The sequence below is a fragment of the Bos mutus genome, chromosome 16, assembly GCF_027580195.1.
Source record: "Bos mutus isolate GX-2022 chromosome 16, NWIPB_WYAK_1.1, whole genome shotgun sequence".
Taxonomy (NCBI): Eukaryota; Metazoa; Chordata; class Mammalia; order Artiodactyla; family Bovidae; genus Bos; species Bos mutus.
In genome coordinates this window covers 3798242-3824169 of record NC_091632.1, presented here as the reverse complement: position 1 = coordinate 3824169, position 25928 = coordinate 3798242, and the positions used below count along the sequence as shown (strand labels likewise).

At 45.9% G+C, this 25928-nt stretch overlaps 1 protein-coding gene across 3 annotated transcripts; it reads left to right on the top strand.

Moving 5' to 3' along the window:
* Positions 1–1817: 1817 nt before the first annotated feature.
* EIF2D (eukaryotic translation initiation factor 2D) lies at positions 1818–23482 on the top strand. Of its 3 annotated transcripts, XM_005891651.3 has the most exons (15): positions 1821–2066; positions 3004–3194; positions 5022–5105; positions 5577–5667; positions 8488–8595; positions 10301–10539; positions 10983–11100; positions 12728–12773; positions 13156–13259; positions 13380–13529; positions 13898–13987; positions 14915–15010; positions 16257–16377; positions 21542–21716; positions 23268–23482. In XM_005891651.3, the coding sequence occupies exons 1-15, from the start codon at positions 2011–2013 to the stop codon at positions 23336–23338; spliced, it is 1740 nt and encodes a 579-aa protein (XP_005891713.1). In that variant the 5' UTR covers positions 1821–2010; the 3' UTR covers positions 23339–23482. The 3 variants fall into 3 exon arrangements, with proteins under 3 accessions (XP_070240693.1, XP_005891713.1, XP_070240692.1); XM_070384592.1 differs by lacking the exon at positions 21542–21716 and having other exon boundaries at positions 1818–2066; XM_070384591.1 differs by lacking the exon at positions 8488–8595.
* The last annotated feature ends 2446 nt before the right edge of the window (positions 23483–25928 follow it).

Genomic DNA, 25928 nt, shown 5'->3' with positions numbered 1-25928 from the left:
CCAAGATTTGTCCCCTATCTTATCTGTGGTGCTGCAAGGCTTGCACTCACAGCAGGAAGTCAGGGCACTCACAGCACAGTTTCCAGGCAGGTCCCCTTGGGTCTTGGCTCCTACTTGTCAACCACAAATTAATTTTTAGGTTGATAATTTATGCCTTCTTATCCAGGACATCTGCTATGTACAATAGTTTTCCTAGCTTGAAATTTCTAATCCTCCCTTGAATAACCTTCCTCGGCTCCTTGGACAGAGATTGCTTTGGTGGCTATATTGCAATAGGCCTGGTCAACAGCACAGAGTCTGGCATCACAGCCTCTGAGTGTGACTGGGTGGGAGCCCAAGGGAACAAGGATCTACGGCCCTCCCCTCCTCTGGGGTCCTCTGACTTTGACTTTGTGGCTGGGTGGCTCAGAATAAAGGCATGATGGGTCAGAAGTGTAGGAGGAGCTGGAGTTGGGGCTGGCCCCACATTAGAGGCAAAAGTGGTGGTGGGCAGAGACTGCTGACGATCTAATCTTTATATAGCCAAGGTGGGCCTCTCCTTTATGTAACTGTGTCATCAGATGAAAGCAATTAGGATTCTTTTTCTGGGTGGATGGACACTCTGCTCTGAAATTTTCATAAGCAAAATTCAACTGAGTAGGGGCCAGGACCCCAGGTGTTTAAATTTATGTCTCCAGGGTACACAGTGATCCCTTTCAGGGAAACCCATACTCTCACTTCTGTCTGAGACTGATTTTTTTTTCTTTGTTTTGGATAATATCTACAATTTATTGGAAAGTTTCAAAACACTGTTAAGCATATTACATACATTATCTCAATTGTTTCTCACAGAAGGTGAGGTGGAGAATGTAAGAGTTTCAGAAAGGATAAACCATTGGCAAAGATCAAACTGCTAGGGAGAAGCCAAACCGTAATTTGATCTTACTAGGTCTCAAAAATTATTCTTTCTTGAGCACTCTACTTTTTAAAAATTGCTTTGGAAACACCCCACCCCTGAAATAATGCCTAAATGCAAAAACGTACATGGGTGCATACTTAGTCACTCAGTCACTTACAACTCTTTGTGACCCAGTGGACTGTAGCCCCCCCAGGCTCTTCTGTCCATTGAATTTTCCAGGCAAGAATACTGGAGCAGTTTGACATTTCCTACTCCAGGTAATCTTCCCCACCCAGGGATGGAAGCCTCATCTCTTGCGTCTTCTGCATTGGCAGCAGGATTCTTTACCACTGCAGCCACCTGGAAAGCCAGAATGTAAAAAGTACATAAAGATGTCCAAAGCTGTTTTAAATAACAGATTAGAAGATCATTTGTATAGTTTTCCCCTCTCAGTAGGAGGTCAAATCTGGGACTAAAGTGGATTCCTTGTTATTATCACATCATGTAAATTAAAAAAAAAAAAAACAGGGAGGAGAAAAATCTCAGAATTCCAGCTGTGGCCCATAGTCTACAATGAAATGTAAAGATCTTAATAAACCAAAGCCCTTAAGAAAAGCATTCAAGAGGTCTGCGATTTTAATAAAACCCAAAAGTTCAATTAACTTAGTGCAGCTAAACTAAATTGAATGGGATGAGAGCTGGCAGAGGGCCTGACACACCACGGCGCTAATGGAGTGGAAATGAACCAAATCTCTCGGTCCCGAAGGGTTACTGCAAGCGGGACCCGCGCCAGGCGCTCGCGCAGGCGCAGAACCAGGGCCGAAGCGTTACTACAAAGGGACGCGCGCCTGCCGCTCGCGCAGGCGCAGAACCAGGCGGCCAGGATGAAGGGGGGCGGCGCACCGCTCTGCGCAGGAATCACAGTCCCGCCTACCGGGCTTCAGTTCCCGGCCTTGCCGCTAGAGGCGGCCGCGAAGCTGAGCGGGCCCGGTTTCCAGCCGGGCCGCTTTCCTAGCCGGGCCTCAGCATGGCTGCCCCCAGGGCCGCGGGCCTGGCAGCCGACGTGCGTCCGCTTTCCTGACAGCTCGCAGCGTCTGTGGTCTCCCTCTCTTCCCCAGGCCACTCCAGCGGACATGTTTGCCAAGGCCTTTCGTGTCAAGTCCAACACGGCCATCAAGGGGTCGGACAGGTGAGTGGGAAGAGGATCCCGTGCCTGCCCACGAGGGCACCCCAGCGTCTCTCGAGCTTGGCCGGCTCGCAGCCTTTCTGTGCTCGGTCAGCCGACCTAGGGTGGAGGCCGAGGGGCACAGCCGGAGAAGGGACCCCAGAGCGGGGCAAGGGTGAGTTAGACATATTTTGAGGGTGAAAATGGGAGAGGAGGCCCGAGTTATCTCCCAGGCTGTCTTTTTTGGGATATTCTACTGAGTTTGAAAGAAACGTAATTCAGGCACCGCGTATTGACTGCAGTCTGTTCAAAGTGTCGTGGATGTTGCAGAAATGAAGGATTACGGGATCCCTCCCCTACTTGGAGCTTTGAGTCCCTTGGGAGAGATTGGACGGGGTACAGAGAACTACGAGTATATGAGAAGTGTCTAGTCACTTCTCCTATCTGGCGGGAGAGACACATGGAAGGTGAGGTGAAGTGGATGAGCCATAGGTGGTAACTGTATCTGTTCAGACAGTGTTGCAAAGGCAGATATCACCTTGGGGATTTTAGAACCAGTGTTTTCTAGTTGTCATTCTTGATGCCCTGGTGTATCTGTTTGATCATAAGCTGTTAGATTTGCCAGCCATATATGAGAAAGGGGCAGATCCAAGAGCTATGCGTGGAGTCAGGAAGGCAGGACTGAGTTTCCAGTGGCAGGCTAACTTGGACTGCTCACCGGGTCTCAGTTATTTCTTTCTTTCTTTGTGAAGTGCAAAGACATGCCTCAGGAACATGTGAAAATAGATGAGACACTGGATGAGAAAGATAATGGGATGTTTTGGAAGAGTGTGTGAGAATAGGGCATCATCAACCAGACTTCTTGGTCCTCATGACTTTATAGTAAAGTCTTTCTGAGTCCTCAATATTTATTAAAATCTATGCAGGCAGCCTTCATACCAGATATGTGTGCCCTCTGCAGGAGAAAGCTTCGGGCTGATGTGGCAGCTGTTTTCCCCACTCTTGGAACCGATCAGGTCTCTGAGTTAGTGCCTGGAAAGGAAGAGCTCAACATTGTAAAGCTGTATGCTCACAGAGGAGATGCAGTGACTGTGTATGTGAGTGGTGGTAACCCCATCCTGTTTGAACTGGAGAAAAATCTGTATCCAACAGGTATGGCAGTGGCATGGAGATGCCCTTACTGTGGTCTCTGCCTAATACTTGTTTCTCCTTGTTTCTTCCATTAACCTGTCTTCCTTAAAACAAATGAATGCAAAATCTCCCTAAGAATTTTTGTTTGTTTTGCGTCCCTAGAATTGAATCATACAAAACCAGAAACTGCTATAGAATGGAGGGGAAAAAAGGGCTAACACAAAGCAAGGGTTGTTGCCGAGGGAAATGCTAACGTGAAGAAACACTTGTTTCTAGAGGGTTGACTAGGAATGGAGCAGAGGTCTTGAAAAGGGTGGAGTTTCAGTGAAATGAAAGTCACTTAGTCATGTCAGATCTTTGTGACCCCATGGACTGTTTAGTCCATGGAATTCTCCAGGCCAGATTACTGGAGTGGGTAGCCATTCCCTTCTCTAGGGGATCTTCTGAACCCAGGGATCAAACCCAGGTTTCCTGCATTGCAGGCAGATTCTGTTACCAACTGAGTCACCAAGGAAGCCCAGGAATACTGGAGTGGGTAGCCTATGCTTTCTCCAGGTGATCTTTCCAACCCATGAATCAAACCAGGGTCTCCTGCATTGTAGGCGGATTCTTTACCAGCTGAACTACCAGGGAAGCCCCTGAAGTTTCAGGGCATGTAAAACATGTTTCTTAAAACTGCCACTGGTGCACTTTTCTTAAGATACTGAAGAGGTACTATGATGGGAAAGAAGGTGAATTAAACTCCATACCCAGCTGTCTTAGTGATGGACTTTGGTTGAGACATCTCACCAGAATTCTTTCTTATGCTCTCTGTGGCTCTCAGGATTTTGTTGCTTGCTTTCCTCACGGGTCTCACAGAGTCAGTGTCTTTTTCTTTTTTCCTTTCCTGGTGACATCTACTTTGTCCTTTGGGGCTTTTCTTCCTCCCAGCTTGGCTTTAGCAATGCAGTGCGGTTTCTTACCCCCGGCCACCCCTGCCTTACCCTACTTTGCTGTTGTACACATACACTCCCTTTTTGTATGTATGTACACATACAAGCCTCTGCTAATGGCTATGGAAACAGAGGGAATAAAAATAATAAATGTGAAAATTTTCAAAATGTCTTATAGGCTGGTGCTCTGGTTTTGGATTACTTGCTTCTGAGGTCGTAAATGAAATCCCTGTTGGGTCTCTGTCCCTACACTGGGACAGTGGATCAGAATCCCCTGTAGCCCTTTTCCTCTGCTCCTGCAGTCCGGGTGAAGCAATAGGTGCCTTCAAGGCTCAAGTGACATCCAGTTTCTTAAGTCTCTGCCTTCTTCGAGGCTGCAGCCTCTTTAAGAAGGGAGTCAGCCCCATGTAAGCTGTATGGAATGTTTCCCACAGGAAAAGGGGCACTTGATTCCCAGAGTAGGGGAAAGGGATACTGGACAGGCAAAAGCAGATGTTCACCTAATCGCTAGTTTTAGCCTTACATGTAAATATCCAACTTTAGCAGTTAATCTCTTAAAGCTGCAGTTCACTTCATGTGTGTCTTCCTACCAGTAAAAATGATAACTTCTCAAGATCACATATTGAGAGAAACTACTGCAAAGAACTCAGTATGTAAAGAATCGGATCTCTCGGGCTAAAGGAAGCAAAGATTCTAAAATAAATAGCATGTGACATATAAACTGCTTCACAAACTTGGGGTAACCTACTTTAAAAAAAGAAAGCAGCTTTTTGGACATCCCCCCACAACCCGCTCTCTAGCTTTGAGTTGAGTGTCTTTTCTGTATTTTGATGAACATGGCCTAGTGTTTGGCTTTGCCCATTCCCAGAGGATTGACTCTTGGCAGTAAGTGTTTTCTGACCCTCTCTTTGGACAGTGTATACCTTGTGGTCTTATCCCGATCTTCTACCAACGTTTACAACATGGCCTCTGGTGCTCGAAAAATTGGTTGGGGGAGCAGGTAAGAGTATTTTCTTATATTCTGGATACTGTCTAAAACCTACTTCAAAAAAACCAACTACTTTAATAAGCGTACCCATTTCGTGCATTCATATGAAGAATGGAGTTTCCCCCCATGTCTGTTGCATCTCTCACTTGGCTGCTTCCACAGACTCCCTGGGCCTCAGAGATCCTGCTGTAAGGCTTAAAAAAGATGAGTGACATGAAGTGCCTTGTGAGCCGCCGTTGGCTGTCCTTTAGGTTAATAAGATGACTTGGGGAAACCAGACTCAGATAGATCACGGCAACTAGACCCTCAGCTTGGTCCTTCAGTTTGACCGCTAGCCTCCCAAAGGGTGGTCTGGTACTCAAGCTGCCGCTTTCTATTTTCATTATGAATAATGTAGTTGATAGTTAATGAACATTTATGGACTGAATGAATGAACAATGAAGTAATCTGTGGAATTAGCTGTGATGCTTTTGTTTGCTGCAGATTTGATGCTGCCGGGACTGGTGGTGCCCCCTGCTGGCCTGCCTCAGGTACAGAAGGGTGACCTCTGTGCCGTTGCGTTGGTGGGGAACAGGTACTGTGCGGGTCAGCTGTGCCTCTGGGGGGCAAACTTAGGGAAAACTTGGGAGGGGTGGGAATGACAGCTTCACAGCATGTGGAGAAAGGATTAAAGGAGAAAACAAATTCGTCCTGAAAAATTCCGAGAGTGGAAATGGCAGTGAGCCTGTGGAGTGTGCACACATCTGGGCCAAGTATATTAGTTCCTGCTGCTGCCTTCTCCTTTATAAAATTTACTCTTTTTTTCTCATTAAAAAATTTTTTTTTTTAGATTTACAGACAAGTTGCAAAAATAGTACAGAGTCCTGATATACTTCTTACCCAGCCTCTTGTCTTGATAACATCATATATAACCACAGTACAGTTATCAAAACTAAGGAATTAACATTGGTTCAATCCTGTTGACACTATTACAGAGTTTATTCATATTTTCCTGCTTTTCCCACTATGTATATGTATTTAAAGATTTCTTTTGTTCAAGGATCCAGGCTAGGGTGCCACCTGGCATTTAGTTGTCACGTCGTCTTAGTCTCCTGTGATGTTTTCTTGCTTTCCTGCCTTCCATGACTTCAGGACTGTTTTAGTCTGACATCCACATCATCATCATCTTTTAATTCTTTTTAATAGATTAATTGAGGGAGATAGAGTTTATATATTGTAAAATTCACCTATTTCAACTGTACAATTCAGTGATTTTTTTTTAACCTATTTATAGGATGGTTTGGCCATCAGTGCACTAAATAAATACAATTTATTTAAAATTTTATTAAAATTTATTTAAAATAAATTAGAAAATAATCATATGAACAGTTATGAAAAATCAAAACCCACTCACCCCATAATTCTTTTCTCTAGAAGTAACCATTATCATTCTGATGCACAGCTTTCCCAGCCTTCTTCAGTGCATATATATACGTGCATATAAAATGTCTGATGTGGGTTGTGTATGTTTAAAAATACAAACAAACAAACTCTATCCCTAGTATTTTTTCAGTTCAGATCGTGTGAACATTGTCCACGTCAGCAAGCACAGATAAGCTGAACCATCTTCCCCGCTGTGGGGTGATGGAGAAGGTCGTCTCCCGGTGGACAGTGTGGTTGCCTCTGCTTTGTCACAAACAAGAGCTTCCTAATGCTTCTGGGGACACCAGTGCCGGTGTTTCCCTAAAGCAGATCGTGCACGTGACGATCGTGCACGTCTTCTGTTGCCCTACAAAAACCCTGCTGGTTTTCACTCCACCTGCAGGGTACATGGAGCCTGTTTCCGTACATGCTCCCCGACACTGGATATGATGGGTTATATTCATTTGTGTCATCCTGAACAAAAAGTGACATCTCATTATTTTACTCATTGCCTTTTTGAGGGAGAAAGATTGTAGGCCTTGAGGGTGGGGGGTGGGGGTGTCAGTGTTTAAAGATCTTATTTTTGCTGCTCATAGTCTCCTATTTTCCTTGACCCTTTTGGCACCAAGCGCCTAGAAAGGTTTCCATCCTGTTTACATGTAGAAAAACCTAGCTGTTGAAAAGAATGGTGATATTATTGTTTCCCCCACCCCACGCCCAGTATTCTGTCCCAGATAGGAGAAAACGATGGAAATGTGTATTTGGCTGGCTTAGTTTGACGTTTAGAATGTATGTGGGGATGAAGCCTGGGTGGTTTCTGGCAGAGGATCAGGCCATATTCGAGACTGAGGATTTTGAGCCCTTCCAAAGGTGGAAGACAAAGACCCTTCTTTTAGGAACTGGGAAGGAGGCCAAATTCAAAGATTCTGTGGCAGGACTGACCCATGGGCACAGTAAGTAAGACCCTTCTTTTAGGAACTGGGAAGGAGGCCAAATTCAAAGATTCTGTGGCAGGACTGACCCATGGGCACAGTAAGTAAGACCCTTCTTTTAGGAACTGGGAAGGAGGCCAAATTCAAAGATTCTGTGGCAGGACTGACCCATGGGCACAGTAAGTGGAGCCACCGGATTAGCAGGTTTTTTTTTTTTGCAGTTCAGGTGTTGGGAATTCAGCCCTTGAATCTTCTCCCCTGGGTCCAGGCAACCTTGCCGGGCTTGTATATTCCCCTCCTGTTCGACAGCTAGACGCTGATCCTTATGGGCAGTGTGTGAGCAACACTTGAGTTACACTGGGATGACAGAGATTTGCCATTTGGGCTTTGGGAGTTTTCTGTAGTTATTGTAAATGTGTGGTCTTCTTTTTTTGGATATTATGCACACATTCAGTTCTTAGGTGGCTACACAGAGCAAGCCCTGTTACAAGAGCTAACTCAGAAGGAACCTCTATTTGATTCCACACGTCTGTCTTCTCTCTTCCCGGCGGCACTCATCAGCCTACTTTATGGCGTGGGAAAGACCTCCCTTCTCAACTTGCAAATAGGAAGGCTCTCCCTTTACTTTTTGGCCTTCCTGCATGGCACGTGGGATCTTATTTCCCTGACCAGGGATTGAACCTGCACGAATAATTTATATTTTTGAAATTAAAGAAAGAGAACTTTTAAATATCCTTCTGAGTCCTGTCTGGGTTTGATTTGTAATAGGGATAAAACAGTGGTAATATCAGTAGATGAGTTACTTACCCAGGAGGGATATTTGGTCAAGGGATTTTTGAAAGTCGTGTGTGTGTGTGTGTGTGTATTAGTAGCTTAGTCGTGTCTGGCTCTTTGAAAGTCATGTTTATAGGTAATTTGAAGAGGATTGAGACTGCACTGTTTTCGTTCTGTGGTATAAGTGGGTGCTTCAGGTTTGCAGCCGTGGTGCTTTGAGCACGTGAGAAAGCCGGTCTGGCGGGGGCCCTCCTGGAAGCCTTTCCTGACCCTTGTCTCCTCCTCAGAGCCCCCGTTGCCGTCGGAGTCGCCGCCATGTCGACAGCTGAGATGCTGGCCTCGGGTCTGAAGGGAAGGGGCTTCTGTGTGCTCCACAGCTACCAGGACCACTTGTGGTGGGCTCAGTCTTTCTTCTGTTCTATGGGGAAGCTGGGTGGGTGCAGAGAGCCCAGGGCCTGGGTTCAGAAGTGAGGGTTTTGGTCTCTGTCATGTCCTCAGTTGCTGGGCAGACATTAATTTCCCCGCTCAACGTGAAGAAAAGACTTTTTTCCTTTTTAGAGAGGAAATTACAGAGAACTGTAATTATTTTCTAGGTAAATTATTCTCTCAGCGCAGCGATGTCTTTAGTTTTATAGCACCGGTCCATCTGGCCTTCTCTGCCGTGTACATTCAGGCATCTTCTGGCCCCATGACGAGGGCTCAGAAGTTCTCACGTCTGAATCCAAATCAAAGCAGAGTAGCTCCCCAGGCTCCCGGGTGATAATCTGGTTACTGTTATGTTGTTTAAGTTTTACATTTTGGATCTCCTCATGACGGAAGTTGCCCTTTCTCACTGTTACCTTTGCTCTCTGGAACTGTATCAGAGCTTATTTTCTGGTTATTTTCTTGTCCTTCAACCAAAATAGTAAATAGGGCTCTTCTCAAAAGCAGCGTACCCGGTCCTTTGGCCAAGTGTTGTGGCCTTTTGGTATAGATTTACCCGTGACATTTTTAGTCAGTCTTCGAGTTACTCATTTTACAAGTATCAGCCAGACCCTGCTTTGCTGGAGGTACAGCCTCATCCGTCTGGGTCTCAGCAGATGTTTGCAGGCTGCTTACTCACGAGCTTCCAGTTCCTTGTTTTCTGTCAGTGTGAGAAATTAAGATCTTGTTGTCTGAATCGTTTTGTGAGCAGCTGCCTCATCTCCCATCCTCCCACTTTTTGAAAATACTCTCAGTATTTACATGATCAGAATCGCCTGAACGTGCCCTCTGGCCTCACTGTCAGCCTCATTAAAAGCCTTGCTGCAGCTGTTAGTAAACTTAGTTTGACTTGCATAATCTTAGTTAAGGTAAAGCTTTTTGGGTGTACCATCCTGTCTTCAGAAGGCTTAATGGCATAGAACCATTGTAATCTCTACTCTGCAGGTTAGGGTGATTTTTTTTTTTTAATTGAGGTATAGTTGATTTCCAGTGTGTTACTTTCAGGTGTACAGCAAAGTGATTTTAGTGATCACTAGTATATCTAGCGATTCCAGATACAGATATGTACATACATCTTCTTTTTCAAATTCTTTTCCATTAAAGTTTATTATAAGATACTGAATATAGTTACCGTGCTCTCCAACAGGTCCTTGTCATTTATCTGTTTTGGATTGCATTCTGGTTTAACACAGAAGGTTTTGTAATACACCTTGGGTTTGTATTTCACCACTGGTACTACAGATGCATTTGCAATCTTAATTTTGTTATTTAATTCAAAGTGGTTTTATTTTTAACTCATATGAAGGGAATACTTTTGGAGGAGGGGGGCTTCTATGTAAATATATTTTCTTTAATTTTTCTCTGTCCCTGAATTCCTGTTAATATTATTAGTATTCCTTTGGGATAAGGAGGAGGCAAGAATTCCTCTCCCCATTTCAGACATGAGGAAACTGAGGCATGGGACTTCTCTGGGCTCAGAATTGAAAACAGAGTTGAGACGCACGCCCAGGCTCTCTGGCTGCTCCCGGACACCCCTGCCTGTGACTCTCATTCTCCCTGGGCCCCCGCTGGCCCCCTGACCAGGGTTGGAGAGTGTGGTGGCCGCCGCTCAGTGTTTCTGACATGAGGTTTTTGCAGGCGATCTGGAGACAAATCCAGTCCACCGTCCATTGCCCCACTGGCTCTGGATCCCCCGGATCTCAGTGAAGGAAAGGGATGTGTCAAAGCTGACACTGCCCTGCAGGGTGCCATGAGGCAGCTGACCCTGGAGGAGGAGGTCCAGCAGAGGTGTGAGGAGAAGTCCCCATCAGAAGCCACGGAAGACCCCGGCCCTGGGGGCCTGCACGTGGACCCCATGGACAGCAAGACCCTTCAGGGTACAGCTCTGGGGGTGGAAGGTCTGCTCTCCCGGCGCAGGAGGCTGACGTGTGCTGTGCTGCTTCTGACCAGGCCTCTGGGGGGGAGGGAGACACCCTGGCTTTGGTCAGGGAGGTGCCCAGCGCTTTGCTGTCTCACCTCGGAGTCTTTCCCACATGAGTCACGTTTCCCCGGATCTCTGTGGGCCCAGCTGCACAGCCGGTCAGGGTTTCTCCAGCTCTGACTTCTCTGTCAGAGAAGCGTTGAGTCTGGCCAGGTGGGACCCTGAGACCTGCTGCCTCCTCTGGGGTCAGCCCTCTGCGGAGGCTCCATGTTCTGGAGAGTCTAGGTGCTTTGGTGCCGGGCAGCAGGCTCCCTCAGAACCCGGGGGTGAGGAGAGGGTGTCATCGCGCAGGCCTCTACATCCCTCCGGAAGGATGAGGTTCTCCTGTTCTCCTTGCAGAGCAAATGGACGAGCTGCTGCAGACGTGCTTCTTGCATGCTTTGAAGTGCTACGTCAGAAAGGCTGACCTCCCTTTGCTCACCAGCACTCTCCTGGGCAGCCACATGTTCTCCTGCTGGTACGGAGGGTCTTGGGGGTGGGAGGCAGGGGGGCCCTCTCCTGCTCCTCAGTGGTCAGATGGGACACGGCCGACGGGGTTGTCTGAGGAGCATGATGTGGAAAGCGGGATGTGGAGGGTTCATCTGGCAGATACTGAGTTTTAAAAGCTTAAATGTGAGCCAGTGAAAGGATGCTGAGGAAATGAGGCTAAAATTCCCAAGGTGCTCTGAGCCCCGCCTCTGCTCTGGTGAAGCTGGGCTATCTCGCAAATTGGGCAGTATGTCCCGTCCAGGAAGTGTCCTGGGGCAGCCTGCTTGTCTGAAAGTCCAATCCCCTCATGCTTTTCTGAAGGTGGGCTGGATGAGCTTGTATCAGAAGGAAGAGTTGGTGTGAACCTCCCACCCTAGCCCCAAATGCAAGCCACCAGCAGAGGGAGTATTATTACGTGTGGATTACTTCTGGACTTTGAAGCTGGGCGCGCAAGCCAGCTCCCCAGTGTGTTGAAACAGGGTGGATTTGAACCTGTAACCAGGCTTCTTAGCGCCCTCATTCCCAACACTTGTAAGGTTGCCATCAAGATGAAATAGCCTGACATTTCATAAGCAACTAGTGAATATTACCATGTCAGGAGATTTGCTTATTGATTTTCACCCTAAGTCTGACCTTCTTTCTTTTTGAGAATTTTGCTCTTTTTTTTTTTTTTTAAATGATTTTAAGGTGAATCTCTTCCTCTTCATGTGAGCTTCTTTAAGGCATTCTATACAAGCGTGAGATCTGGAGTGTGTGGCAGGATACTTGGTAATTTGTCCTGACCTTGCTGGGTTGCAAGTAACTGGGAAAAGGGATCCTGGAATATTCTCTAGGATAGAGGTACTTAACCTGGGATGGGTTCTAGAAAGGATCCCTATGAATCCAAACAGCTATTGCTTATCACATATTCAGAGAAGATGTACGTTCTAAGGAGCCTTCATTAGGGACTTCTCCTCCAGAACTAATAGCTGCGGGGTAGAGGCTCCAAGCTTTTTCGATAAAGAATCAGATAGTAATTATTTTAGGCCCTACAGTCTCTCCTACAGCTGTGCACGTCTGCCACTGTGGCCTTGATGCAGCCGTAGATGGTAGATGAACGGGTGTTGCCGGATTTGGTCTGCAGGATGTAGTTTGCCAAATCCTGTAGTTTGCCTAACCCTGGCTGCCACAGTGAGCTTGGTGTTAGAAAGACTCACCTGGAGGTGAAACTTCTGAGGACACAGAAGATCGTCTAGTTTGAGAGGAATCTAAAATTGTATCCAGTACAGTAGCCATGAGCCATATGTGGCTATTTAAAATTAAACGAAATTTAAAATATATTTCCTCAGTCACATTAGTCACATTTCAAGTGCTTAATATCCACATGTGGCCTGTGGCCACCTCGTTGATAGCAGAGAACATTCCCTCTTCACAGGAAGGTGTGTTGGACAGCAAGGGTCTAGAGTGTCTGAAGTCTTTACCTCTTTCTGATGCTGCCACCAAGTAGAAAGTTCTGGAACAGCGGCCTCTTCCCAAGCATCCTGGAGGAAGGCTGAGGAAACGGCCTCCTCTCAGCGTCAGGCAGGTCTCACCCTACTGCTTTGTTAGCTTAACTTGCCTTTTCCATCTGCCATCAGCCCCGAAGGACGACAACTGGACATAAAGAAGTCAAGCTACAAAAAGGTAAGTGGGTCCCTTCTCTGCACGCCCGCACAGGGAGCTGTGTAGGGCATTCATGGCGTGAGCTGGTTGACGTGGGGAAGCCCTGTCTGAGGGCTGATGCTAGAGTTAAGCTTTTTGATTCCAGGTATAGTGGGGTAAGAAAGCTCTCCCGGGGCTGAGGCAGTTGGGTGGGCACCCACTCCCCTCTCTCCCTCCCAGCCCTTTATACCCAGTCTGAGTTCCGAAGGGCTTCACCCGTTAGTCCCCAGCCCTCAGGACGAGGACAGGGACTGTCCCACGTCCCCCCCCAGGCCCTGCCTGGATCGGCGTCCGGCACATCGTAGGCGCTCAGCGCGTGTGCGGAGTCGATGAGGCCCCCTACCGCTGGCGCTCTCTCCCTTAGCTCTCTAAGTTCCTGCAGCACATGCAGCAGGAGCAGATTATACAGGTGCAGGAGCTGAGCAAAGGGGTGGAGAGCATTGTGGCCGTGGACTGGAAGCACCCGAGGTGAGTGCCGGGGGCCTGCTCACCGCAGCTCAGCTGGCCCCGGGGCACCTGGGCCAGGACTGCGGAGCTCGGAGACACTAGTATAAAATGTGTTTTTTCTTTCCTTCTGCTGGGTTTCAGGATCACATCTTTCGTCATACCCGAGCCCTCCCCGACCTCCCAGACAATCCAGGAGGGTAGCAGGGAACAGCCCTATCACCCTCCAGATATAAAACCCCTCTACTGTGTCCCAGCCAGCATGACCCTGCTCTTCCAGGAGTCTGGCCACAAGTGAGTTTTCAGAGAGCAGCCCTTCTCTTGCCTGCTTGGTGTTCTGGCCTATAACCCTCTCAGCCTGAGTAGTGCTCTTCTGTGACTGGCAAAACCTGCTCTGCCCTCTCCTCCCCCTCCCCTCAGACCCAGCTTCAAGCCTCCTTCCCCTGGGCAGGGTCTCCGGACTCAGTGAGCGAGAGAGTAGGTCTCTCCCTTTTCTACCTGTGACGAGTCTTCACGGCCCTGCGGGCCTCAGGCAGGAGAAGGGAAGAATGCAGAGCTCGAGAAGCCGAGGACAGCGCCCTGCTGAGCAGGGAGTGAGTCTTGCTGTTTGCGGTTTGTCCCCCAGCACAGCCTGAGTAACCTCCTGGTCGCTTCTCACCCAGGAAAGGGAGTGTCCTGGAGGGCAGTGAGGTCCGAACATTCGTCATCAACTATGCCAAGAAAAATGACCTGGTGGATGCAGACAACAAAAAGTGAGTGGATGAGGAGGAGGGCTTGCCCTGTGTCTTTCCACACTCACCTTCAGCAGATGTGGGGGGTGGCTGGGAGGGCGGGGTGCAAGGGATCTCAGCCTTCTAGAAATAATGAAGGCCGGTGGTTTCTAAACCACAGGCTGTGGACAGTGAGAGTTGTAGCTAGGGTAGTCAGATCCATATACACCATCCACACTGACTGCAGCCTGAAGAAGCATCATCTCATATGTATCTTGGGGTTTCCCCGGTGATTCAGTGGTGAAGAATCCACCAGCTGGTGCAGGACACCCAAGTTCGATCCCTGGGTCGGGAAGATCCCCTGGAGGAGGAAATGGCAACCCACTCCAGTATTCTTGCCTGGGAAATCCCACGGACAGAGACTTCTGGCAGCCTGCAGTCCGTAGGGTTGCAAAGGAGTTGGGTATGACTTAGTGACTAAATAACAAGAGTGACCTGAACATGTGTATCTGCCGTTGACTGTCAAATGCAGGTGCTATTGTGAGGAGCAAAAGGCAAACTTCAGAAAATTTTACCAAAGCCATCTTAGCTTTATGGTGTTCTCTATTTTCCTAGTAGGTGGATACAGAAGGTAAACCACTAAATGAGTGTGCCATTAATTTTTTTGTTGTTGTTAATTACAAAAGACACCCTCGTGATCCAAAAGTTGGGAACTACTGGCTTCATCATGGTTAGTTAATAACATAATTGAGCCAGGGATCCCAGTGTTCGCATTTTTTTCCCCATACCACTTTGCCATCCACTGCCTACTTCTCCTTTATTCTAGGAAAGCCTGTGTACCTCCCATCCAGAGAATACGTTGCATCCTGGACTGTGAACCCCTAATTGGTTCCAATAATCCTGGTTGACTGTGAACAACACATGAGAGACGAATCCTGGGGCTACTTATTGCTTCTTGTTTCCCTTTAGTCTCGTGAAATTGGATCCCATCCTCTGTGACTGCATCTTAGAGAAGGATGAACAGCACACAGTCACGAAGCTTCCGTGGGACAGTCTCCTGGGCAGGTAGTGGGGATTGGCAGCCCCTCTCCAGCATTGCCATCCCTTCCCCTTGACGTCTGTCGCATCGGACGTCAGGATCGTCACTGTCATCGTCTCTTCCGTCCCATAGTTCACACTGTGTCAGTCTGCATAAACACAGGCATGGGTAATTCTGATGTGGAGGGTCTTTGGGACGGTTTGGGCCAACACAATATAGAAGAGAAGGAGAGAGGAAAAGAACATTAATTGAAAGTAAGAACTTCAAAAAGAGAAACAGAAAGAAAGTGGGAGTGGGGGATGGGGATTGTCTTAAAGTCAGTCTTTTCAAAGGAAGGATTCTTATACCTTTTGTTTTCCATGGAACCAAAACCGAAAATAATTTATATCAGGAGTTAGCAAGCTATTGCCTGTGGGCCACATCTGGCCTGCTACCTGTTTTTGTGAATAAGGTCTTATTGGTGCACAGCCACACCCATTTGTTTACATAATATCTACTCTGTGTTCTTGCTAAATGGCAACGTGGAGTAATTTCAACAGAGACCATATGGCTGTTAAAGCCTAAAATATTTACCATCTGGCTTTTTATAGAAAATGTTTGTCTCTCCCAATATATATGCTAGCAAAAGAAAATCTGGTTAGACAAAAGGTAGAAATTCCTTTTGGTAAAGGCGTCTAGAAAAGGTACATGATTGGAACCTGTCAGCAATGCGAAGTTGTGCTTTATCCGGCTGGGTAAGGTAGAGTCTTGAGACAGAAATCTGCCACAAGGCTGCTGGGCAGATTTTCAGAAGGCCAGACCTGTGGACAGTTTCCAGGGGCTCATCTCAGATGTCCCCTTCCCTGAGTTGGTGGGTCTCCACTGCAGCTGCATGTTGGGGAGCTTAACAGTTATCTTCCTTGAGAGCCTTCTTGTAGCACAGAGAACTCCACTCGGTGCTCTGCGGTGGCCTAAATGGGAAGGAGGTCCAAAACAGCGGAGATGCTTGTATTCGCATGGCTGATTCAGTTTGCTGTGCTGCTGAAACCGACTCAGCAGTGTAAAGCAGTTACAGTAGCACAGTTTAAAAAAATGGATCTTCATGATCAGAGTTTCTGACTCAGTTGGTCTGGGGTGGAGCTCCCTAGTTGATTTGCATGATTCCACTCTGCAGCCAGAGGCGAGCCACTGCCTGCAAGATCGGCTTCCATCTAGCCGCCCGCTGGGTGTGAGCTGTGAGGAAATGGCTTCTGCTGGCTTTATCAGCCTCCAACTCGTTAACTCCCATTTCAGATGTTTGGAAAAATTGCAGCCTGCCTATCAAGTGACCTTTCCGGGACAGGAGCCCATTGTGAAGAAAGGCAGGATCTGCCCAATTGACATCACCCTAGCACAGAAAGCTTCCAACAAAAAGGTAATTTTTAAGAGATAACAACGTTTGAAGATGGTGACTTAATCTTCCTGCTAAGTTCTAGTCTCTCTAATGTGATTGGAGATTTTTAAATTGGCCTCAAACACCTCAAAAGTTGTTTAGGAAACACCCGTGTTTGTGTGACTGGGCTGGGTTCTGTGTAAAACAGGTGAAGCTGACCCCCTCCCTCACTGTCCTCTAGGATTTTGTGCTAGGAAACTTGCTAGAGCCTGGTTCTGAAAGTAAACAGGATCTTATATTTACTTTTTCCTTAGAACTCTGGTATGGGCCTTCAGCCCTTCTCTTTCTGTTGGCTCTTGGGCCTTGTTCAGTGAAAATAACTGGTAAAGAATTGCTGAAGAACTGAACGTGTTTAGCTTGGCAACACAGTTGTAAGAACAAATTACATCTGTCCTCAAATATGTGAAAAGCTGTCCTTGGGAAAAGGACTGCGTTTACTTTGTCTGTCTTGAGAAGACAGAAATAGGATTATTGGGTAGAAATCCCAAAAGACAGACTCTAGAAGTGTGTGGTTACGAGTGTAGGCTTTGAGAGTACAGACTGGATTCCAGTGTGGCTTTGCCTTGCTGCTTGACTTTGAGCACGATACTTCATGTCGTTTTTGCCTGAGTTTCCTTATATGAAGAATGGGGATAATACCTACCTCATAAGGCACTGTGAGGGTCAAATGAAGGAATAGAAGGTGAAATATTTACAATACTCCTTGGCATATAAACGTTCAATAAATGAGAACGAAGTGATGATAAGTTTAATAATTACCAATAGCCACCATTTCTTGAATATATAATTATATACAGTGATGGTTTTGTTTTTATGTTAACAAGACTCTTATCTCTTAGAGATACATACTGAAATATTTGTAGATGAGATTTCTAGAAGGATTTGCTTTAAAATAACATAGGAATGCGGGTGGGTGGGGATATAGATGAATCAGGGTTGGTCATGAGTTGTAAATTCTTGGAATTGGTGATGGGTACATGGGGCTCATTGTACTCTTCTAGTTTTATTTATGTTTTAAATTCTCTATTGAAAATTTTTTTAAAAACTTTAGAAAAAGCATATATACGAGAAGGAAATGACAACCCACTCTAGTATTCTTGCCTGAGAAATCCATGGACAGAGGAGCCTGGTAGGCTATGGCCTATGTGGTTGCAAAGAGTTGGGCACAACTTAGCAACTTAACAAACAAAAAAAAGTATATGTTCTATATGAGATAGAGTATCTGTCCCACTAAATATAATGTGTAACGTATACACGCACACCTTGTTTTATTGTGCTTCTTTTTATTATGCTTTGCTGACAGTGTTTTTTTTTTCAAATTGAAAATTGCTTGTGGCAATTTTGTGTCAAGCAAGTCTGATGGTGCCATTTCACCAGCAGTGCTCACTTCTTGTGTCTGTATCACATTTCAGTAACTCCTGCAATATTTCAGACTTTTTCATTATTATTTGTTATGATGATTTGTGACCATGATCTTTGATGTTACTATTGTGAAAAAGATCACAACTCATTGAAGGCTCAGGTGATGGGTGCACTTTTTACAAATAAAGTATTATTAAATTAACGTATATACTTTGTTTTTTAACATATAACGTTATTGTACAGTTAACAGTATAGTGAAATCATAACTTTTTAAAGATATTTTGTTGAAGTACATTTGATTTACAACGTTGCTTTTAATTTCTGCTGAATACAAAGTGATTCACTTATATATATATATATATATATATAGGCTTTTTCATATTCTTTTCCATTATGGTTTATCCCAGGATATTGAATTTAGTTCTCTGTACTATACAGTAGAAACTTGTTCTTTATCCATCTTGTATACACTAGTTTGCATCTGCTAATCCCAGACTCCCAGTCCTTCCCTTACCCTCCCTCTTCCCCTTTGGCAGCCACAGTTCTGTTCTCTGTGTCCGTGAGTCTGTTTCCGTGTCTTCAGTTCAGTTCAGTCGCTCAGTCATGTCCGACCCTTTGCGACCCCATGAACCGCAGTCCTCCAGGCCTCCCTGTCCATCACCAACTCCTGGAGTTCACTCAGACTCATGTCCATCGGGTCGGCGATGCCATCCAGCCATCTCATCCTCTGTCGTCCCCTTCTCCTCCTGCCCCCAATCCCTCCCAGCATCAGAGTCTTTTCCAATGAGTCAACTCTTTGCATGAAGTGGCCAAGTGCTGGAGTTTCAGCTTTAGCATCATTCCTTCCAAAGAAATCCCAGGGCTGATCTGCAGAATGGACTGGTTGGATCTCCTCGCAGTCCAAGGGACTCTCAAGAGTCTTCTCCAACACCACAGTTCAAAAGCATCAGTTCTTCGGCACTCAGCTTTCTTTATAGTCCAACTCTCACATCCATACATGACTACTGGAAAAACCATAGCTTTGACTAGACGGACCTTTGTTGGCAAAGTAATGTCTTTTCTTTTTAATATGCTAAGTTGATCATAACTTTCCTTCCAAGGAGTAAGCGTCTTTTAATTTCATGGCTGCAATCACCATCTGCAGTGATTTTGGAGCCCCCCCAAATAAACTCCACCTCTGTTTCCACTGTTTCCCCATCTATTTGCCATGAAGTGATGGGACCAGATGACATGATCTTAGTTTTCTGAATGTTGAGTTTTAAGCCAACTTTTCCACTCTCCTCTTTCACTTTCATCAAGAGGCTCTTTAGTTCTTCTTCACTTTCTGCCATAAGGGTGGTGTCATCTGCATATCTGAGGTTATTGATATTTCTCCTGGCAATCTTGATTCCAGCTTGTGCTTCATCCAGGCCAGCATTTCTCATGATGTACTCTGCATATAAGTTAAATAAGCAGGGTGACGATATACAGCCTTGACGTACTCCTTTTCCTATTTAGAACCAGTCTGTTGTTCCATGTCCAGTTCTAACTGTTGCTTCCTGACCTGCATACAGATTATTTCTCAAGAGGCAGGTCAGGTGGACTGGTATTCCCATCTCTTTCAGAATTTTCCACAGTTTATTGTGATCCACACAATCAGAGGCTTTGGCATAGTCAGTAAAGCAGAAATAGTTGTTTTTCTGGAACTCCCTTGCTTTTTCCATGATCCAGCGGATGTTGGCAATTTGATCTCTGGTTCCTCTGCCTTTTCTAAAACCAGCATGAATGTCTGGAAGTTCACGGTGCACGTATTGCTGAAGCCTGGCTTGGAGAATTTTGAGCATTACTTTACTAGCGTGTGAGATGAGTGCAATTGTGCTGTAGTTTGAGCATTCTTTGGCATTGCCTTTCTTTGGGATTGGAATGAAAACTGACCTTTTCCAGTCCTGTGGCCACTGCTGAGTTTTCCAAATTTGCTGGCATATTGAGTGCAGCACTTTCACAGCATCATCTTTTAGGATTTGAAATAGCTCAACTGGAATTTCATCACCTCCACCAGCTTTTTTGTAGTGATGCTTTCTAAGGCCCACTTGACTTCACATTCCAGGATGTCTGGCTCTAGCTGAGTGATCACACCATCCTGATTATCTGGGTCATGAAGATCTTCTTTGTAGAGTTCTTCTGTGTATTCTTGCCACCTCTTCTTAATATCTTCTACTTGTTTTAGGTCCATACCATTTCTGTCCTTCACTGAGCCCATCTTTGCATGAAATGTTCCCTTGGTATCTTAAGAGATAATTTTCTCGAAGAAATCTCTAGTCTTTCCCATTCTATTGTTTTCCTCTATTTCTTTGCACTGATCACTGAGGAAGGCTTTCTTATTCTCTCTTTGTTATTCTTTGGAACTCTGCATTCAAATGGGTATATCTTTCCTTTTCTCCTTTGCTTTTGGCTTATCTTCTTTTCACACCTATTTGTAAGGCCTCCTCAGACAGCCATTTTGCTTTTTTGCATTTCTTTTTCTTGGGGATGGTCTTGATCCCTGTCTCCTGAACAATGTCATGAACTTCCATCCATAGTTCATCAGGCACTCTGTCTATCAGATCTAATCCCTTGAATCTATTTCTCACTTCCACTGTATAAGGGATTTGATTTAGGTCATACCTGAATGGTCTAGTGGTTTTCCCTACTTTCTTCAATTTAAGTCTGAATTTGGCAATAAGGAGTTCATGATGTGAATCACAATCAGCTCCTGGTCTTGTTTTTGCTGACTGTATAGAGCTTCTCCATCTTTGGCTGCAAAGAATATAATCATTCTGATTTCAGTGTTGACCATCTGGTGAAGTCCACGTGTAGAGTCTTCTCTTGTGTTGTTGAAGACGGTGTTTGCTATGACCAGTGCGTTCTCTTGGCAAACCGATATTAGTCTTTGCCCTGACTCATTCCGTACTCCAACTCCAAATTTGCATGTTACTCCAGGTGTTTCTTGACTTCCTACTTTTGCATTCCAGTCCCCTATAATGAAAAGGACATCTTTTTTTGGTGTTAGTTCTGAAAGGTCTTGTCGGTCTCCATAGAACCGTTCGAGCTTCTTCAGCATTACTGGTCAGGGCATAGACTTGGATTACTGAGATTTGTTCTTTTTTATGGCTGAGTAATATTCCATGTGCCACATCTTTATCCGTTCATCTGTTGTGGGTTGTTTCCATGTTTTGGCTGTTGTAAATAACACTGCTATGAGCATAGGGGTACATTTGTCTTTTTGAATTACAGTTTTGCCTGGATATATGCCCAGGAGTGGAATGACTGGATTATATGGTAGTTCGGTTTTTAGTTTTTTGAGAAGCTTTCATACTGTTCTCCATAGTGGCTGTACCAATTTATATTCCCACCGAGAGTGTAAGAGGATTCCCTTTTCTCCACACCCTCTCTAGCATTCATTATTTGTAGAATTTAATGATGGCCATTGCGACTGGTGTGAGGTGGTACATTATTGTAGTTTTGATTTGTATGAGAATGTAACTTTTATATGCACTGGGAAACCAAACAATTCATGTGACTCATTTTACCGTAATATTGGCTTTATCATGGTGGGTCTGGAATCGAACCCTCAGAATCTCTGAGGTATTCCTGTCTTGGATGGGGTAAAAAGAAAACGTCAATTTAGAAGCACAAAAATTATTTGGATGAATAGATATGGTTGTACGGATGGTGAGCATAGGGTGAGGAGGCTGCAGAGGCCCCGGAAGGTTTCTGGGGGTGGGCACGTGGTCTGTACCCACCGTCAGTCTTTTCTCTTGCCCAGGTGACCGTGGTCCGGAACTTGGAGGCCTATGGCCTGGACCCGCGCTCAGTGGCTGCCACCCTCCAGCAGCGATGCCAGGCTAGCACCACCGTCACTTCTGCCCCGGGGCTCAAGGACAGCGTGCAGGTTCAGATCCAGGGCAATCAGATCCACCACCTTGGCCGGCTGTTGCTCGGTGAGCATCCCCCCTGAAGAAGCAGAGACGTTAGTCTTACTTGGCAAAGATCTTCCTACCAACTAAAGTCACTCTAGTGAGTTTACCATATGCATAGCTTTAGCAGCCAGCAAGAGGTGGAGCTAATGTTTGCCCTTTGTCTTTTAGCCCCCAGATTCAATGTTTTATCCACCATCCTAGTAGAGAAGTTTTCTTTCTGGTTTTCCTTTTTTATAAAACATGTGTTGAGCACTCAGCCTTTGCTAGGCGCTTTGCTGGGCTTTTTGCAGGCTTGATGCTGAAGAGCCGTTTCTGTTGTGCAGATGAGGAAACAGGGTCAGTACTTTGTACTGAGATAATTCAGCTGCTCAGTGCTGTAGTTGGGCTTCCAACCTTGATTTGCAGAATAAACTCTTTAAGTTCAATAAGCAAGACCCACCCAGTCCAGCCCCATCTTCCTCCACCTTCTCTGGCAGGTCCCTGACTCCCAGGCCAGGCCTCAGCCACGCTGCTCTCCGTGCTCTTCCCCGCGTGCACCCCAGCGGTCACCCCTGGCTGCTTCCCTCCGTGTAGTCCCCTAGCCTCGAATGGCTCTCGTGGCCTCTCGCAGCCTTAATTAAGGCTCATCGGCCCAGCTCAGGGGCCACAGGAAGCCTGTCTAAGAACATGTCCCATTTTAAAATGTTCTGTTTCCTTAAATTGACATTTAAAAACCTGCTAACATAGCACTTTCCAATTGTGTTTATATTTCTGATTAGTGTCTACAACAGGGCTGATTTATTCTGCTGTCTGAATTCCCTGTTAGAATGAGCATCTTGAATCAGAGACCTTACCTTTTTCATTCCCAAGGTCTGGCACATAGTAAATGCTCAGTAAGCAAACTTACTTTATGATCTCAGGCAGTACCCAGCAGTTAACTTTTAGAGCTGCACCCCTTTAAGTGAAGGTCCCCATGTGAAATACAGAGGAGAAGACAAACACAGCTGAACTCAGACATACGCATTCTCGCTTGTGAGAGAATCACAAATGCCTGAAGCACACCCGGAAAGTCCTTAGCAACATGAAAGTTGCTGAAGGACTTCAGCCTCGAGGTGTGAGGATGTGTGGTCCATCCCGCAGGGGTTGACTGTGAGCTGAGTGTGGAAGGGCAGGTCGAGTGATGGAAACGGTTTGGACTGAGGTTCAATGGCGGGCGTGAACAGTGGGGCGGGAGGGCCAAGAGGCGGCTCTGCAGCTGGGGCCCTCGGTGTGTGTGCTGAGTCGCTTCAGTCTTAGTCCACTCTGTGCGGCCCCACAGACTATAGCCCACAGGCTCCTCTGTCCATGGAATTCTCCAGACAAGAGTACTGGAGGGGGTTGCCATTTCCTTCTCCAGGGGATCTTTCAAACCCAGGGATCGAACCCACGTCTCTTAACGTCTCCTACACTGGCAGGCGGGTTCCTTACTGCTTGTGCCACCTGGGGACCTTGGAGATCGAGGCAAAGGAGGGTCATTGTAGACCGAGGGGAAGGGGTGGGCAGGAGAGAGCGTGTGCAAACCTCACTGAGGAGTTTCTGCCTTTTGGATTGTAGAAGAGTATCGGCTTCCTCGAAAACACATCCAAGGCCTGGAAAAGGCCCCTAAACCTGGCAAGAAGAAATGACAGACTCTTGTTTCATGTGGTTGATCCAGTGGAAATCCAGGCTCTGGGCTGGTAACTTATATGAGTATTTTGTTTTTGCAAATTAAAAAAAAAATATATATATATGTAATTCTTTACTAAAATAAATTTTTATTCTAATCAGAATTGGATTCCCTTTTGTTTCTTCCACTTAGCTAAACTTGTACTGAGTTTTCAGGTTCAAAGCCGTTTGAAAGGAGCACTAGAGGCTGCTCCTTGCGTTCGTGTGGCTTCAGTCATTTGGTGTGAACTCTGCCTTCAAGCCCCACAGCCCATCCAGAGCTCAGGGCCGGGGAGCCTGCCTGTCTTTAAAGTCCTTCTACCAAATATTCAGTAACCTCTTGCTATTCTTACTACCTAATTAACCTCCTAGCCCCAAAATCATTCCTTCAGATATCTAAAGGGCTATTTGTATGTTTATATTTTTCATCATTCAAAAGAAGGAACAGTTCTCTCTTCCTTGAGCAAAGTCTAGGCTAGACCAGAAATAAACAGTGAAAGCACATTAGGACCTGGGTTTCCACACAACAGTAAGTTTCCCTCAATACTGAAAATAGCTGTGGGTTGTGATATGGCTACAGGATAGATGACTTTGCCACAGTTAAGAGTCTTAATCAACTAATGCTTTCTTTAGCCCCAAACTTCTTCACCTGGGGCTCATAGACAAAGTGTTCAGAGAGTCCACGGAGTTCTCTGAAATAGTGCACAAGATTTTGTATGACCATTTTCCTAAAAGAGGTTACCATGCTTTTGTCCAGTTCCCAGCTGAATCATGTGAAAAGATTCAGACCCCTGCTGTGGTCCCTGCTCAGTCTGACAGTCACCAGGGGCCTCCTTGTGCAATAGGAAGGAGAAGGGCTGAGCCGAATCACTGCAGAGTTACCTGCTTTTTACCATTAAAAAAAAATAAAATTACACTTCAGTTTACTTTTTTTCTTGCTCATCTTGTTTTTTTTTTTAAAACCAAGATAAAGACTTGAAAATACCCATAATATTCACAAATTCCCCACCTGGGGCTTGAATAAGAAGAAAGGAATGAATATAAAAATGTCTGTGAGGTCCCTTGCCTTTTGTTATGAGGCTCTGAATAATTGGTCTTTTCACTGCTGACTCACTGTAAGTAAACTGCATCATTTTACTGATCTGCTCTGTTAACATAAGCATATGAAACCGAAAAAGATTCTAGAAATTGACCCCAAACAAGATTCTGTTCCAACAGAACCCTTGGACAGACAGAGTTTGATCTGTGGGAGTTAGAGTAGTCGTGAAATGTCCTCGTATGAATACAAATAACACAGGGAACGTTTGGTGGTGGTGGAGTCGCTCAGTCGTGTCCGTCTCTTGCGACCCCACGGACTGAAGCCCGCCAGGCTTCTCTGTCCCTAGGATTCTCCAGGCAGGAGTACTGGAGTGGGCCATTTCCTTCTCCCAAGGTTCTCTCACAGACATAATTTGTTAGCACAACCTTGGAGGGACTGGAGGCTGAGTTCTATCTTGCCTTGTTCACCCCTACTAACACAAGCCGGTGAATGGTGAGGCTAAGTCTACAGTGAACATCCACTCTTCAGGTTTGACCTAGAATTCTGCCGTGACCCCGTGCTGTCTAGACGTGCTTCAGATGGTTTTTCCAGTAATGGTGACACATTTTGCATTGACTCACCTTCCCTTTTCTCCTCATGAACACCACAGGTACACGGGAGGAGGCAAGGGCGTGTTCGGCTGTGCGAGGGGTTCCTTTTTAACTATGTGCTAAGCCAGATAATCTACACCAAGGTCAAACGTGCAATTTTGAACTTAATCCCACACTGTAACCAAATGAGTTTCAGTGAAACGCAAAAACTGGTTCATTTCTGGGTTTTGGCAAAATTATTGAAAGATATACCTCTTGGAGCGAGCAAACGTTACAGCTGTACCCCTGAACACTTTTAAGAATGTCTCTTGGACAGGGGTGCTCTCCTAGAGGGAGGGCAGGGGTGGGCGGATGAACTGAGGGCCCTCGTTGATTGCACTGTGTGTGATCAATACTGGAAGGCAGGTGAGAATTCCTTTTTAATAACTTTTATATGGTTATCACCACAATTACTGAGATATTCCTTTGATGGACATCAGAGCTAAGGTGAAAGGACTGTCTTAGTCATCTAGCCCTTTCCTCTGGGTGAGATGATCGCAAACGTTCAGAGACTCCTTCCTATCTGATTTTAAAATAAAGCCAGAAATAGAAGAATCATTGCTTAACTCAGTAGCCTGTTCTGGTGTTTAATCATCCATCCGTAGCTCCAGAGAACCCCCCACCCCGCCTTTGCAAAGTGCTCTTTCTGTAGTGAGTCCCTCTGCTTTCCTGCTCTGAGGATGGAGAAGAACCCGTCACCGTGGCAGCACCTCCAGCCCTCTGGAAGGTGTTTTCAGGATGGTTTGAACAGGAGCCTTCATCCTTCTGTTCGTTGGCAAAAGAAAATCTGACTTGGCCTTGAAGCGTGTGCGTTACTCCGTCCCCACCCCTCTCCCAGCTCCACCATTTCCATGCAATTTCCCAGATTTCCCCGAGAGGGGGAGGTTCAAGGAACACATCTCT